General features: G+C 39.0%; 1 protein-coding gene across 7 annotated transcripts in view; it reads right to left on the bottom strand.

Annotated features, from left to right (window-relative positions):
• Positions 1 to 16,024, bottom strand: part of NRF1 (nuclear respiratory factor 1) — a 147,233-nt gene that overhangs the window by 64,779 nt on the left and 66,430 nt on the right. For all 7 annotated transcript variants that reach the window (XM_019452723.2, XM_019452724.2, XM_019452727.2 and 4 more), the window contains exon 5: positions 816 to 956. In XM_019452723.2, coding sequence (XP_019308268.1) covers positions 816 to 956 — 141 coding nt within the window. The remainder of the gene's footprint in view (positions 1 to 815; positions 957 to 16,024) is intronic.

Raw genomic sequence — 16,024 nt, 5'->3', positions numbered from 1 at the left:
ACAGGAAGAAGAGTCAGCAGAAGAGCTGAGCGGGAGCACCGTGAGGTAGGAGGGTATTCAGGAGAGTATGGGGTCAGAAACAGAGAACATTTTCGGAAGGAAGGAATAATCAACTGTGTGAAATGTTGCTGGAAGACACTGAATAAGGAAAGAAAACTCACAAGTGGATTTAGCAAGAGAGGAGTATATTAATAAAGAAATACGGTGGGTAATGTCACAAAAGGGCATTTGATCTTGATCAAGCTATCACTTTCAAAGCTAAGATATTTAAAACAGACCATCTCAGCAAAATTCCTGAAGTATGCTGATTTATCAGGCTAAGTCCATTTTGACTTCCCTTGTCAAAGAAAGAGGAGAGAACAATGACTCAGGAGGGTGTCCTTCTGAGTTTTCCATACTTATTCCCCAGAGAGGGGAGCCTTGGTGACAGCATGGCGGTATTCAGATTTACATGGAAAGAGGAGCAGCTCAGCCCCAAAGAATAACAGTTTGCCTGCTTGATGGTGATTCATCAAAGTCCTAACAGTCACCTGTCCAAACCAACTCCAAGCCAAGTTTCTTTATCTAATCTAGTGGCCCAAGTGAAAGAAAAGACCTGTCAACCAAGGAGGAGACCACATCCGTGCTCTCTGGGTGGGAGCATTCTTCCAACACTACATTCTCTTCCCCAAGGCTGTCACCGCCTCACTGTCAGACTCCAGCCTGCGTCTCTCTCTGCTGGTGTCACCGAGCACAAAACTGAGAAATGAGATCTGAGGCCCGCCCACACCTGGGCCACTCGCCTTTCTGTCTCCTCCTCACGGCCCGCCCCTTACCTGGGTCATTTTGTCCACAGAGACTGGAATTCCGTCGATGGTGAGAGGGGGCAGCTCTGAGTTAACCTCCTGTGGTGCAGGGGCGTGTTCTGCCAGGGCAGACTCCAGGTCTTCCAGGATCATGCTCTTGTACTTACGCACCTGCAGGGAATTAAGGGCAGAAATAAACAAGATGCCCGACAGCCAGGGAGGGTTGGTGCCAAGCAACCGGAAGGTGGGTAGGGCCGCCCTCCTCAACCACAGCAGAGTCCTAAGCACAAACACTTCTACAACTAGCAGATAAAAATACCCGACGGCCCCGAAGACATCACACCGTACAGAGTTCAGTGAAAAGATGATGAAACTACAGGTAATAACAGCAGAAAGGAGCCAGTGGGAAGTTTTACAGAAACACTGCTTCTCAGTTAAAATCACGTTTTCTCCATCAACACTGGCACCATCACCTGTTGCAGATCTAACGGGAACGGAATTCTTTATTCTGTGTTGCCCAGGCCCTCTGATAAAACCTAGCTGTGGCAGTTCGTCACCAAAATCACTTCCAAGATCAGCAAGGACTTGCATCTCTAAAACTCTAAGCAACCTATCTGAAACTGCTACCTTCCTGCAAGGCCAGACTACCCAACAGGTGATTCAGTGCTTGAGAGGCTGGGCTGAAAGGGTCTGAGATAAAAACAAGAAGCATATACTGTAGTTGTATGTCAAAGGTGCCACTGTCACTATAAGGCTCAGGGCCAAAAGAGAGCCCTGCAGGTCATGCCTTCCTCGTTTCTGGTACTCCCTGGTGACAGAGGTCAACTTCAAATCCACGATGTCTCTGGAGCTCAGACATGTGGGTCTGAACCAGATGTCATTGTTCTGACTCCTTTCCTTCTACTACCAGTGAAAGGTCTCTCCAAAGACAGAGAACTTAACAGCAGCGCATTTGTACATACACACATTCTTCCATGATGAGCACAAATAGTAGGCAGACACAGGACCCCACAACCACCAATAACGGGTGCATTCACTTACAAGGACACCGGGCGGGGGGGATAAGGACACCTTCGTGGATAACACGAAAGCCAGGGAATTTTGGAAATGTGACAAGGTGAGGCAGGAAACTAACTTGTTTTCAGGGCTCACGCCATTATCTTAGGGAATAAGGGAAGAGAAAATGAGGTATCCCAGAAATTAGGATAATGTTTGAGTCCTGGGTTTTCTACTCCAGACTGGACTCTCAATCAGGACAAGTTTCCTTGTAAGTATCTCATTACGATGGCGAAAAAAAAGAAAGATTCTCATACTCCACCTCAAGCCTGTGGAAAACTAAAAATCATCGTTGGCTATGAAGTACAACTTTGGCAGTTATAGAACCTTCCAAATAGGTCAACAATGAAGGGGATGACAGAAAAATTGTATAAAGGCATAGAATCGTTATCATCCTAGAGATTCAGTTTTATCCTGGTTTCTAACAAAAAAAGAAAGTTTGAAAAATCATTGCCAACACGTATTTATTATAACAAAAGCAGCTGGTGTTGCCCACTTAAGGATTTATATGTTCTGCTTTCCAGGTTTCTGTATCTGATGTAGAGCGTTTACACTACCAGCCCACAGAAAAACTCAATCTTATTAGCCTAAGTTCTGGTCTTTGAACTTTAATGTATTAGGTTAAATCATTATATTAGTATGCAGGCCCATAGTAAGGATATATATAAATATATTTATTTATAAAAATAAATTTCACTGTGCTGGAAATACCTGGCATTCAAAGACAGGAAATCATTAGATTATTACTATTACATTATTAGCTAGTGGGTCAGTAAAATTCTAGGAATTTATAACCAGGCATTTTGCTAAACTTATCAGTGCCATATAACTCCTTAAAAATATCTTGAGTATCAAAAAAAAAAAAAAAAATTGTTGGTAGAGCATTCCTCCAAGTAATTTACAACAAAACTTCAGCTGTGACCACAGTATTTTTAAGGTTGCTCAGTAAAGTTTCCCAGAATTATCAAGCTAGTGCTTTAATTCTATCACCTCTGAAATGCATATTTTTTCATATTTAAATGTCCTCTGAAATTGGGATACCTCTTTTTTAAAATTGTTGAGATAGAGTGTGAGCAGGCAAGGGGCAGAAAGGGGGAGACAGAATCCGAAGCAGGCTCTAGGCTCTGAGCTGTCAACACAGAGCCTGACATGGGGCTTGAACCCATGAACCGCGAGATCATGACCTGAGCCCAAGTCGGACGCTTAATCAACTGAGCCGCCCAGGTGTGCCTGAAATTGGGATACATCTTAAAACTGCTGTGGATGAGGCAACCTGGGGCACAGTTGTCACTTCCTGCACATATGAACATGGCTGTTATCCCTGGGAGCAATGCAATCCCTTGCCTTTTCAATCAACAAACCATTGAGCAACATTTGAGAAAGAATGTGAGTCTTGGTTATAGTTGGATAATCTCCCCAGTGATATTTCTGGTAAGATCAAGAAGCCCCAGCATCAAACTTGCTGCAGCTTGGAGACAACAGCAGAGCACTTTCTTTTTCTTTCTTTTTTTTTTTCAGAGCACTTTCTAAAGACATGCAGCACCACCCATATGCTCTTGATGGCACCGAGGACAATATCACATGAAATGTCACAGCCAATGATGTCTTTGAAACAAGAAATCATTCAGAAGCACTGAGCTGTGAAAGTGAGGACGTTTTAGGAGTATCAATTTATTTCACTTTCATTTTCCTTTTTATGTATTATATAAAAATGCAATGTGATTAAAATCTATGTCTAAATAAGCTTGAAAAAGTTCTTTCAATAAATATAAAATAAAAATTCTAAGTGATAAGCACTGTGCCCGAGTTTGTCAATGTTTTTTCTTTCTTCATGGTAAATAAATAAGGGTGCATCTTATAACTGCTGATGTCATAGATATGATGAAACAGAGGTTTGTTTTTCCAACTTCTATCCTCTATTTCAAAAACCATAGCTTAAGCCTTTATTACTTCATACCAATCTCACTGTCAACTAACTGGTTTTACAAAGTTAAAAACCACTTAAAAACAAAATCAGCTGGTCTGTCTACCAATCTCTCTTCCCCCAATTCATCCTATTGACCAATGACATTTAAAATATCTGAGCCCAGGGTGCCTGGATGGCTCAGTTAGTAGAGCATGTGACTCTTGATCTCAGGGTTGTGAGTTCAAACTTATGTTGGGTATAGAGATTCCTTTAAAAAAAAAAAAAAAAAAGTATTAAAAAAAAAATCTCAGCCCCTTTGGGACTATATGAAAATAAGTAAGGTTCTGAAACACTGAATATGATTTACTGATCACTTACCAGGTGCCAAGCACTGCATATATGATCTCAATTAATCTTCACACAATTCAATAAGGAAAATTCTAGTATACCCATTGTACAGCTAAGAAAAACAAGGCTTAATGAACTTAAGTAACTTCCCCAAATCATACAGTTAGTATAACAGTAATATAGGTATAAACCAAACTATTTTTTTTTAATTTTTTTTTTTAACGTTTATTTATTTTTGAGACAGAGAGAGACACAGCATGAACGGGGGAGGGGCAGAGAGAGAGGGAAACACAGAATCGGAAGCAGGCTCCAGGCTCTGAGCCATCAGCCCAGAGCCCGACACGGGGCTCGAACCCGCGGACCGCGAGATTGTGACCTGAGCCAAAGTCGGACGCTCAACCGACTGAGCCACCCAGGCGCCCCCCAAACTAATTTTTATCTAGCTCCAAAGCCTGTATGTTCAGCCACTTAGCTATCATTTCTTTTTTTCTCAAAACCATCTCTACAGCTCCCCACTTCTCACAGGATGAAGGCCAAACTCTCAGTCCAGCATTTCAACCTTTCTGATCATTCCCTACTTTTCCACTGGGGCCACCAGATAACAGTTGTGCCTGTCCAGTTCTGTAGACTATGGGGACGGCACCCTCTTAGTTGGCCAGTTTCCTCACTAACTTTTGCATCTAGCAAGTTCTTTTCACCTCTGGGTCTTTAATTCTGCTTCCTATCCAAACATTATCCATCTTGCAAGGCCCAACTCCATTTCCACTTCTTTTAAGAAAAATCCCCAAGTGTTCTACCCATAATTCTCTTACTCCTTTTTAAATTGCTACAAACTCAAATGGTCACTTAGATTGTTATATATACCGTATACAACTAGTGTGTGACATCACTGAGCACAGGGACTGGGTCTTTTATTTAACATATATTATGAAACAGTTGACATAATCAGACATGTGCAGAAGATATATTGACAAGCATTCTCATAACTGCCAGAGATGGAAAGCGTTTAGGGTGTTTACAAGAGCCATTAGAGTTCTGGGCACAGAATGTGCTTGTTGAGGATATAGGAACCGGCTGCTACAAACATAATATCAACAAGCCTTTAGTCTGGTTGAAAAAACAGTCCCCGACAAAATACCATAGTTCTGTATACCTGAAGCTTTTCTGGAGAAAAGACAAGTCTTCAGGAAGGTCCCATGGAAGATTAAAAAAAATTTTTTTTTAATCTATGAGCTCCTCTAAAATGAAAAATATATTGCCATCTCAGGTAAACAAAAAGATGCCCCAGTGCAGAGCTGCCCTCAGACCCGTGATCCTGAAGCACACCTGGCGTGGAGCCAGGCCAGACTCTGGCCCATGAAGTTATGTTGGCTTCACCCTGTTCTCTCTCCAGCCCCAATGTTAGTCTCTTTCCTCCCCCGCCTCAGTCCAGATTCCTAATTTTCCTCTCACCCCCGGATCCCTAGTTTTGGACCTTGAAACCTCAAAGGACTTGGATGGAATTCTTATCTCCTCCTACTTTGTACCTAACAGTGTTAGTTATTTGTTAAGTACGTAGATAAATGAAGATTTTTTTACTTTACTATTTTTTTTTTTACTTTACTATTTTTAAACATTTTAATTCCAGTAAACATATAGCGTTATCCTAGTTTCAGGTGTACAATATAGTGATTCACCAATTCTATACATTACTCAGTGCTCATCATGGTAAGTGTACTCTTAATCCCCTTACCTGCTTCGCCCATCCACTCCACCCCCCTCTGGTAATCATCCATTTGTTCTCTAAAGTTAAGAGTCTGCTTTTTGGTTTCTCTCTTTTTTTTCTTTGTTCATTTGTTTTGCTTCTTAAATTCCACATATGAGTGAAACTATAAGGTATTTTTACTTTACTATTTTTTAAATATGCTTCCACATTTCCTAACTCAAAGCTATTTTTAAAAACCTATACAAAAAAGTGAATGACTTAGAACAAGAAATCATGACCAACTCCAGGGCTCACCCATCTACTGGGAAAGAAGAATTAAAGACAGAAGAATGATTTCAAAGAAGCTGGTGACAACCCCAGAGCTACCTCTTGCCTCTGTGACTATGACTAATTTCTGTACCTGTGGAACTGGTTAGTCATATCCAGTGTGTCCCCATCTAACTGCTATGGATTATTTTTTTTTTAATTTTTTTTAATGTTTATAATGTTTATTTATTTTTGAAGGAAAGAGAGACAGTGTGGGCGGGGGGGGGGGGGGATGGGCAGAGAGAGAGAGGGAGACACAGAATCTGAAGCAGGCTCCAGGCTCTGAGCTGTCAGCACAGAGCCTGACGCAGGGCTCGAACCCACAAACCATGAGATCATGACCTGAGCCAAAGTCGGATGCTCAACTGACTGAGCCACCCAGGCACCCCACTGCTATGGATTATTAACTCTGAGAAAAGAGCTACATCTCCAAAGACTCTTGAAGTTCTTCTAAAAACGGATAGAAATTCTCTCTCTGTTCCTCAACAAAATATTTCTAGGCCTATTCCTACTACACCTATAAAAGTATGGGATATGGCAGTAAGCCAAGAGAATGCCCTCAGGGCACAGCAACTTAAAAAATCTACCATTTGCCAATGCTTCTCATGCCAGCTCTCTCTAAACATATATGGGGGATGATAATCAACTTTAGTTAATTTCTACTGCTCCCCAGTGAGGTAGGTATTATCTTACACATGAGGACACTGAGCAACATATAGGAAAAATCCATGTGCGGAACTATACAAAAAAATCAAAGCTTAAAAACAGATTTCACAAATGTGGAGTTATAGTTATATATGCCCACTCTAGCTTAATACCAACCCATTGGCAAAACTGAATGAGCTTGTCTAAATGTTAATAATGCTATGTTTTACTATGGGAGCCACACCTTCACTTAAGAAGGATATCAAAAAGGGTCAAAACACTCAATGGAGCTGCTCTGGAGGTCTTTTAACTTGTTTTTTGTTTTAAAAAGCTGAGGCTTAAGAAGACAAAGGTTTTAAACTGCAGAGAACATTAGATCTGAAAGTCTAGATCCCAAGCGACTAGAGAAGCCTTGAGCTTCTGGATAAGGAAATCTCGTTCTACATCATAGTCGAAGGCTCTTTCTGAGAGTTTAGCTGGTTTTATTTCACTATCCCACATTACAAGTATAGACATGGCATATGTGACTTCTGAACCCGGCAGCTCCCCCATCCAGCCAGCCATCAAACAAGTATTTATTATTCATCTCCTGTATGTGAGGCACTGTGCTAAGGAAGGGCTGTGGACAAAATGGAAAGCAAAATCAGTCACAGTGTCCCATTATTGTGTATATTCCTGTTTAGTGGAGAGGACAAACAAAAAATAATCACAAAAATAAATGTACAATTACGAGCCAGGACAAGTACTATAAAGAAGGACACAAGCTAACTTCGTAGTTCTTTACTTCCCAAGGTCTCAATTGAGATCCAACGGAGGATTAGAGCCTAGAAACCAAATCTGCATTGCTGAGTGCTGCCGAATGTTTAAGACGCTTTATTTCATGCAACAAATATTACCGAGCAGCTACTCATGGCAGGGGGAACGTGCGGCACTGGGAGCACAATGGAGAACAAAGTAGATCTAGCCCCTCCTGTCTTGGGGCTCACAATCTAGCTGGGGACAGACAGTGATCAAATAATCACACAAATAAGAGTGCATGTGTAGTAAGTAGGCGGAGGTGCGGTGAGAGCCTTGGCTAGAATGAGGGGCTGTGACTTATGCAGGAGGTGAGAGAAGGCTTCGCAGAAGAAGTGTCGACTGAACTGAATTCTTAAGTACAAGTCAGAGTTATAAGGTGAGGAAGGAGGTCAGAAAGAGAGCAAATTGGAGTTAAGAGCATACACAAAAGCTCTGTGGAGGGATGACACAGTTTGTGCAAAGGAGTGAGCGGACACTCTTGTGGCTGGAGTGGAGAGAAGCTGGGGAGGGGGGAAGATATGGCTAGAGGTGGAGGAGAGTCACGCAAAGGCCTCCTGCGGAAAGGGAACTGGATGGACACCAGAGTTGGTAGCCAGGCTTGTGGCAATGGAAAGAGAGAAAATTGGGCAAATTTGAGAGCTATTTAGGAAATGGAGAACAAAATAATGGGTATGGGGAAGAGAGGAGAGAGGGAGGTGCCAGAAATGGCTCTAGGTTTCTGCCTTGCATAACTGGATGAGGGACAGACAGACACTGAAATAGACGTAAGAATTTTTTTTTTGGTGGAGGAGAAGATTTAAGTTTATAGTTTTGCTCAAGTTGAAGTGCTATTAAGATATCTAGGAGGAGATTTTTCTCTTTCCTGTTCTATTTCAGTGACAATCTTTTGGGAAGTATTTTTGATTATGTCTGTTTTCTGTTATTTGTATCTTTAATGTATATAGAAATAACTTTTCTTTCTTTTTTAAAAACTGCATACAAACATATGGGCATATAGATGGAATTTCACTTTTTTTTTAAAGATTTTATTTTTTAAAAAAATTTTTAAAAATGTTTTTATTTATTTTTGAGACAAAGAGAGACAGAGCATGAGCAGGGGAGGGGCAGAGACAGAGGGAGACACAGAATCCAAAGCAGGCTCCAGGCTCTGAGCTGTCAGCACAGAGCCTGACGCGGGGCTCGAACTCACAGACCGTGAGATCATGATCTGAGCTGAAGTCGGACGCTTAACCGACTGAGCCACCCAGGCGTCCCTTTAAGATTTTGTTTTTAAGTAATCTCTACATGCAACGTGGGACTTGAACCCACAACCCTGAGATGAAGAGTCACATGCTCTACCTACTGAGCCAGCCAGGTGCCCCCAAAATTTCACTTCTATGTCCTACTATCTTTCACCCCATCACTCACTCACCCTCAAGGTGCCCTGATGGCCTCCCCTCTTGTTTCTGCGGGTGTGACCAAGAAGAGGGAAAGGAGGAGTGACTTCTGCTGTTCATTACCACCACCAGAAAAATGCTCTTTAAACTGTCTCCTTTCCTCCCCAGAAAGAAGCAGGTAGTAGCTACAGTGGGTATTTGCTTTAGAACAACCATCCTGACCTTTCTTTCACAGGACTGTGGAGAACTGAAAGGTAGCTCTGTTCCGTTTTAGAAGAAGAGGCAAGGACTAAGGAAATGAGATTAAATTTGAAACCCCATATTTAATGCCCTAGACAAACCTATGGAAAATGTAATACTCCATCACCTTGAACCCAAATCCCAACAGTGGCTTTATTATACAGAAGTTGGGGAATCTTAGGCAAATCACTTAGCCTCTTTGGTCTAGTACTCTCTTGCAAAATGAAAATAATAATATCCCTACACCTCCAGGTTATTGCCAGAATTACTGAGACTATGTATACTTCGAAGTTTTTTTAATAGTTTTTATAAAAAATGATACAAATGTTAGTAACTTTACTAACCATATATTTGCTATACTGTACAAATGTAGAGGTTCCATAAACATGTATAAAATGCAGATTTAATTTTAAAGTAGGACCAGACTCTTTGTATGGTTCCATAACCTGCTTTGTTCATTTAATACAACATCACCATTTGAAAATGTTAAGAAAAAGATCTATGTCGTGATATTTAATGGCAGGATAGCAGTCCTATCTCTGGATGGGCCATCAATTTAATCCCTTATCTTTAAACATTTAGGTTATTCTCAAATTAAAAAAAAATACTATAAAGAGTACAGTGACTAATGTACATACATCTTTGCCCACTTAACCAATTATTTCCTTAAGATAAAATTTCAAAAGGAAGCTGGATTAAAAAGTGTACATTTGGGCACTTTTTATACCAGTTGCCAATCTGCCCTGTAGAAAATTACACAGTTTAAACTGTCTGTGGGGCGCCTGGGTGGCTCAGTCGGTTAAGCGTCCGACTTCAGCTCAGGTCACGATCTCGCGGTCCGCGAGTTTGAGCCCCGTGTCGGGCTCTGGGCTGATGGCTCGGAGCCTGGAGCCTGCTTCCGATTCTGTGTCTCCCTCTCTCTCTGCCCCTCCCCCGTTCATGCTCTGTCTCTCTCTGTCTCAAAAATAAATAAACGTTAAAAAAAAATTAAAAAAAAATAAACTGTCTGAGATACCAACATTGCAAGATGTACATCTTTTTCACATTTGCCATTCCCAAGCCATGTAAAATGGCTTTCTGTTTTAATTCCCATTTCTTTGAAAATTTTGGGTTTGTTAGACATTTGTATTTCCTCCTTCTGTTTATGTTTTTTTTCTCTTTTGTCTTTGGGTGTTTGAAAATAGAATTTTAAATGAAAAATTTAAATATCCAGGAAGATGTAAAGAACAGTAAATAAGTGCTTCTACCCTCACCACCCAGATTCAATAATTGTCAATATTTTGGCATAATTATTTTATCTTCCATCTGTACATATACATACACATGCAATGTTTCTGGGGCTAACCACTTAAAGTATATTTTAAACACTTCTAAATACTTTAGCATGCATCCTGGAAATATAAGGGCATTTTCATACCTAACTATAATACAATGATCACATCCTACAGAAATAACAGAATTCCTTAATATCACCTAATAGATAATCCATATTCAAACCTATCTTTGGGTCTTTGTTATTCATCTGTTCATATTTTTATTGACTTTTGAGAGCTCTTTATATATTAAGAATATTAATCATTAGTTCACTACTTACTGTGTGATCTTGAACAAATTACTTAAGCTCTCAAACCCTCAAATTGCTACATCTGTAAAGCACAAATAACAGATATATATATATATACATATATATATATAATAGGATTATTGTGATTAAGTAAAAATCATAAAGTACTCAGCAGAAAACAGGCATGTTAAAAATACTCAATAAATTATAATTGCTGTTATTAATTTGAAAACATTTTTTCCAGTTTGTTGTGAGCCATTTAATTTTATTTACAGTGCTTTGCTAAACACCCCAATTGTAGGCAAGGAGGTAATATGGGCAGAACGCTGAAAAATATTTACAAAACATTTTAACATCAACTATTAAAGGCCTCGTAAAGTTTCCAATCCCCCCCCCTTTTTTTTTAACATTTATTTATTTCTTTGAGACAGAGAGAGACAGAGCATGAATGGGGGAGGGTCAGAGAGAGACGGAGACACAGAATCCGAAGCAGGCTCCAGGCTCCGAGCTGTCAGCACAGAGCCCGATGCGGGGCTCGAACTCACAGACCGTGAGATCGTGACCTGAGCCGAAGTTGGACGCTCAACCGACTGAGCTACCCAGGCGCCCCTCCAATCCCCTTTTAACAAGCTCTTAAAATAACAATCTTGAATCTGAAATCCATATTCCAAAACTGAACAGCCCTACTGAATTTTAATTTTCCTAGAGTTCTCAGCAGCTTCCAGCTAGAAAAGCAAAAAGGAAGATTAAGGATAGCTTCAGGCAGGACAAAATGCAAATATCAGTTTTAAAATTATTAAATGAGATTATACATACAAAGTGCTTATAACATACCTACAGTATAGTTATACCTACAGTATATATGCCACAGTAAGCACTCAATAAATGTTAGACATTATTATAAAATCTAGATCATTTCCTTAACTTTTATTAACAAGAGATTATGTGTAATACATTGCATACTGATTATGGTAAACAATGGCTCTAATTATTTAATACCACTTTCTATACCAGTGTATAGTAAGATTAAGGAATATCCTGCACCTTGCAAGTCAACAGAGGTCACCCAAAATAATCGGAGCATAGTGTTTCCTTTGAGGGATAGAGTTTAATTACTTTTTCAATTTTGTACATATTTATTGTTCTACTGAGGTTTAGGTATATTTTAGTGATTTTACTTTTTACTAACTTACCCACTTAGTTGAGATTTTTAATTTAGAAGAACAGAATTAATGCACAGAATTTCCTTACAATTTTCAATCTATTCGTATCTGTAGTTAAAACTCTTATCTAATTTCTAAGTCTATATATTTGCTTTCTTCTCCCTTTTCCTCAACTAGCATGCTAGAAATTTTTCTATTTCACTGGATTTTTCATAGTATCATTTCTGGAATGTAACAGTTCTACTTTTTCTGCTCACAGACTCGTTCATTTCTTCCACATGTTTATTCTATTTTTTTCTTAGACTCATGTTGATATTCCCTTTCCAGCTTCTCAAATTCAACAGTTTCTTTTCCATCTTTCTTGCGTATATAAAAAAATTAAGGCAGTGAATATTCCTTTGAGTACCAGTTCGAATCATATTTTTTAAGTTTTGCTTTACATTTTTTAAAGTTTATTTATTTTTGAGAGAGAGACTCCCAAGCAGGCTCCACACTGTTAGCACAGACAACTCGGGGCCCAATTCCACAAAATGTGGGATCATGACCTGAGCTGAAATCAAGAGGTGGGCGCTTAACCCAATGAGCCACCCAGGTGCCACACCTCCCTAACCATTTTTTAAAAGTTTAAGAAGTATGCATGTATGTATGTACGAGCATTTTAAAATTTCCATGTAGCTAAAAAATTTTTCCTGTCCATCTTTTGATTTTAAGTTCAAAATTTCCTCTAATTTGGTCAAAAATATGGCCTATATAATTCCACTACTGGGTATTTACCCAAAGAAAATGAAAACACTAATTTGAAAAGATATATGTACCCTATAATGTTTATTGCAGCATTATTTACAATAGCCAAGATACAGAAGCAACCCAAGTGTCCATCCATAGACAGATGGATAAAAAAGAGGTGGTATATTAATGCAATATTTCTCAGCCATAAAAAAAGAATGAAATCTTACCATTTGCAACATGGATGTATGTAAAAGGTAAAATGCTAAGTGAAGTAAGTCAGAGAGAAAGACAAATACCGTATGATTTCATTCACATGTGGAATTTAAGAAACAAAACAAACGAAAAAAACCAACAAACAAAAAAACAGACTCTGAAATACAGAGAACGAACTGTTGGCTGCCAGGGGTGAGGGATGAATAAAATAGATAAAAGGTATTCAAGAGTACACTTAGCTTGAGCACTGAGCAATTTACAGAATCACTGAACCACTGAATTGTGTACCCAAAACTAATATAATACTGTATGTTAATTATACTTCAGTTTTAAAAAAAGAGAGATTTGTAGTTCTGGATGAAAAACAAAATTAAAGTAGTTCCTTGAATAAAAAAACATATGGCTTGTATAGTTTCTGCATTTTGTAATTTATTAAGATTTTTGTTGGGGCCTAATATATGGTCAATTCTTATAATTCATTCATGTTATTTTTCAAATATGGCATATTATATCCTTGTGTAGTAATAATACTAGCATACATATCTTCTTTTTTTTAATGTTTTTTGAATGTTTATTTTTGAGAGAGAGAGAGAGAGAGAGCGTGTGCGCGAGCGCGCGCGGGCGCATGAGCGGGGGAGGGGCAGAGAGCGAGGGAAACACAGAATCCAAAGCAGGCTCCAGGCTCTGAGCTGTCAGCACAGAGCCCAACGCGGGGCTCAAACTCACGAGCTGTGAGATCATGACCTGAGCCGAAGCTGGACACTCAACCGACTGAGCCACCCAGGCTCCCCTAGCATACATATCTTCTATATTAACCTTGTTTATTCTTTTATTCAGATTTCTATATTCTTATTTACAGTTTTCTTCCTTAACCTGACCAAGATTATTAAAGCCTCCTTAATCTGACCAAGATTATTAAGGCCTCCTGCCACTGTCATTTTTAAAAATTTTTCTTATATTTGTAATTTTTTGATCTGCACACTTTGCTTTAATGGTAGTTGAGGCATAAAAAGTTCAGTGTAAATTTATACTGTTTATCAATACCAAATTACCTCTGGTTCTCAGTTAATATTGTCTTGAGAATTTGGCTTTGTCTGATATTAATGCTGTAATCCACGATTTATTTTTGTAGGCATTTGTCTGACATGCCTTTGCCTATTATTTTACTTTTAACATTTTTAACAGCTTTATTGAGACTATAATTCATACACCTTACCTACTAGTTTCGTATGACTGACACAGGTATTGCTAACTTAGTGGCTTAAAACAACAGAAATTCATTTTCTTAGTTTTTCACTGAGCTAAAGTCAAGGTTATTGGCAAGCCTGGTCCTTTTGGAGGATCTAGGGGGAGTCCATTTCCTTGTCTTGTCTAGCTGCTCCTAGCCTGTATTCTTTGGCCCCTGACCCCTTCTCTTGCATCCAACCTTTTACTCCTACCAACACATCTTCTATTTCCTTATCAATCTCCCTTTGTCTCCCTCTTATAAAGACAGTGTGGTTAGGCTTAGGGCCTACCTGGATAATCTAGGGCAATCTCCCCCATCTCAAAATTGTTAACCTAATCACATCACAAAGTTCTTTTTGCCACACAAGGTAACACACCAAAGTTCCAGGGATTCAGACCTGGATATCCTTGGGGGTCACTATTCAGCCTATCAGACCATACAATTCACCATTTAAAGTGTACAATTCAACCTTTTAAAGTATATATGTAGGGTTGTGCAAGCATCATCATAATCTAATTTTAGAACACTTTGATTCCCTTTAAAATAAACTCCGTACTCATTGGCTGTCACTTTCCATTCCTCCCTCCCACCTCTCCAACCTGGCAACGACTAATCTACTTTCCGTCTCTACAGATTTGCCTGTTCTGGACACTGCATATACATGGAATCATACAACATGTGGTCTTTTGTGACTGGGCTCTTTAACTTGGTGCAATGTTTTCAAGGTTCATCCATGCTGTAGTTTTTATCAGTATTTCATTCCCTCTTACTGCTGAATAATAGTCCATATATGGATAATAACACATTTTATTTATCCGCTCATTAGCTGATGAACATTTCGGTTGTTCCCACTTTGTGGCTATTATGAATAATGCTGTTAAAAATATCATGTGTAAGTTTTATGTATAAGTCTTGCTGCTATGGACACTGTGTATAAGATTTGTTTTCAGTTCTCTTGGGTAAACCTAGGAGCAGAATTGCCAGGTCATGTGGTAACTCTACTTTTAATATTTTAAGAAACTGCCAAACTGCTTTCTGAAGCATCTGTATCATTTTATGCTCCCAGTAGCAATGTATGGAGGGTTCCAATTTCTGCATATTCTCAACAACACTTACTGGTGTCCATCTTTTTGATTATAATAATCCTGTCTAATTCTGGTTTTGGTTTTCATTTCCCTAATGACTATTCATCATTAGTGCTCATATACTTGCTGGCCACTTCTCTATCTCTATATATATTTGGAGAAATAGGTATTCAGATTTGTTGCCATTTTTAAAAAACTTTTAGTGTAGTTGAAAACAATTTACATGAGTTTCAGCTATTACAACACAGTGATTTGACAACTCTATGCATTATGCTATGCTCATAAGTGTAGCTATTGTCACCATACAATGCTATTATGATACCACTGAGTATATACCCTATACTGTACCTTTCATCCCCAGGACTTATTCATTCCATAATTGGAAACTTGTACCTCCTGCTCCCCTCTACCCATCTGCCCCCCTTTACCTGCCTGCCCATCCCCACCACTCCCCTCTGGCAATCACCAATTTGTTCCCTATTTATGAGTCTGTTTCTGATTGGTTTGGTTTGTTTTTTAGATTCCACATATAACCGAAATCATATGATACTTGTCTTTCTCTGTCTGACTCATTTCACTTAGCGTAATACCCTCTAGAGTACATATTTGTTGTCACAAATGGCAAGATTTCATTCTTTTTTACAGCTGAGTAATATTCCATTGTAGACATATACTACCTCTTCTTTATCCATTCATCAATGGATGGACATTTAGGTTGCTCCCACATCTTGGCAACTGTAAATGATGCTGCAGTAAACATAGGGGTGCATATATCTTTTTGAATTAGTGTTTTTATGTTCTTCTGTAAATACCCAGTAGTAGAATTACTGGATTGTATGGTATTTCTTTTTCTCTTTTTTAAGTTTATTTATTTTGA

This window comes from Panthera pardus, unplaced genomic scaffold (genome assembly GCF_024362965.1).
Source record: "Panthera pardus isolate Hobbes unplaced genomic scaffold, ASM2436296v1 HiC_scaffold_8, whole genome shotgun sequence".
In the NCBI taxonomy this organism is placed as follows: Eukaryota; Metazoa; Chordata; class Mammalia; order Carnivora; family Felidae; genus Panthera; species Panthera pardus.
The sequence above is the reverse complement of the archived record's forward strand: the minus strand, read 5'-3'. Positions and strand labels throughout refer to the sequence as shown.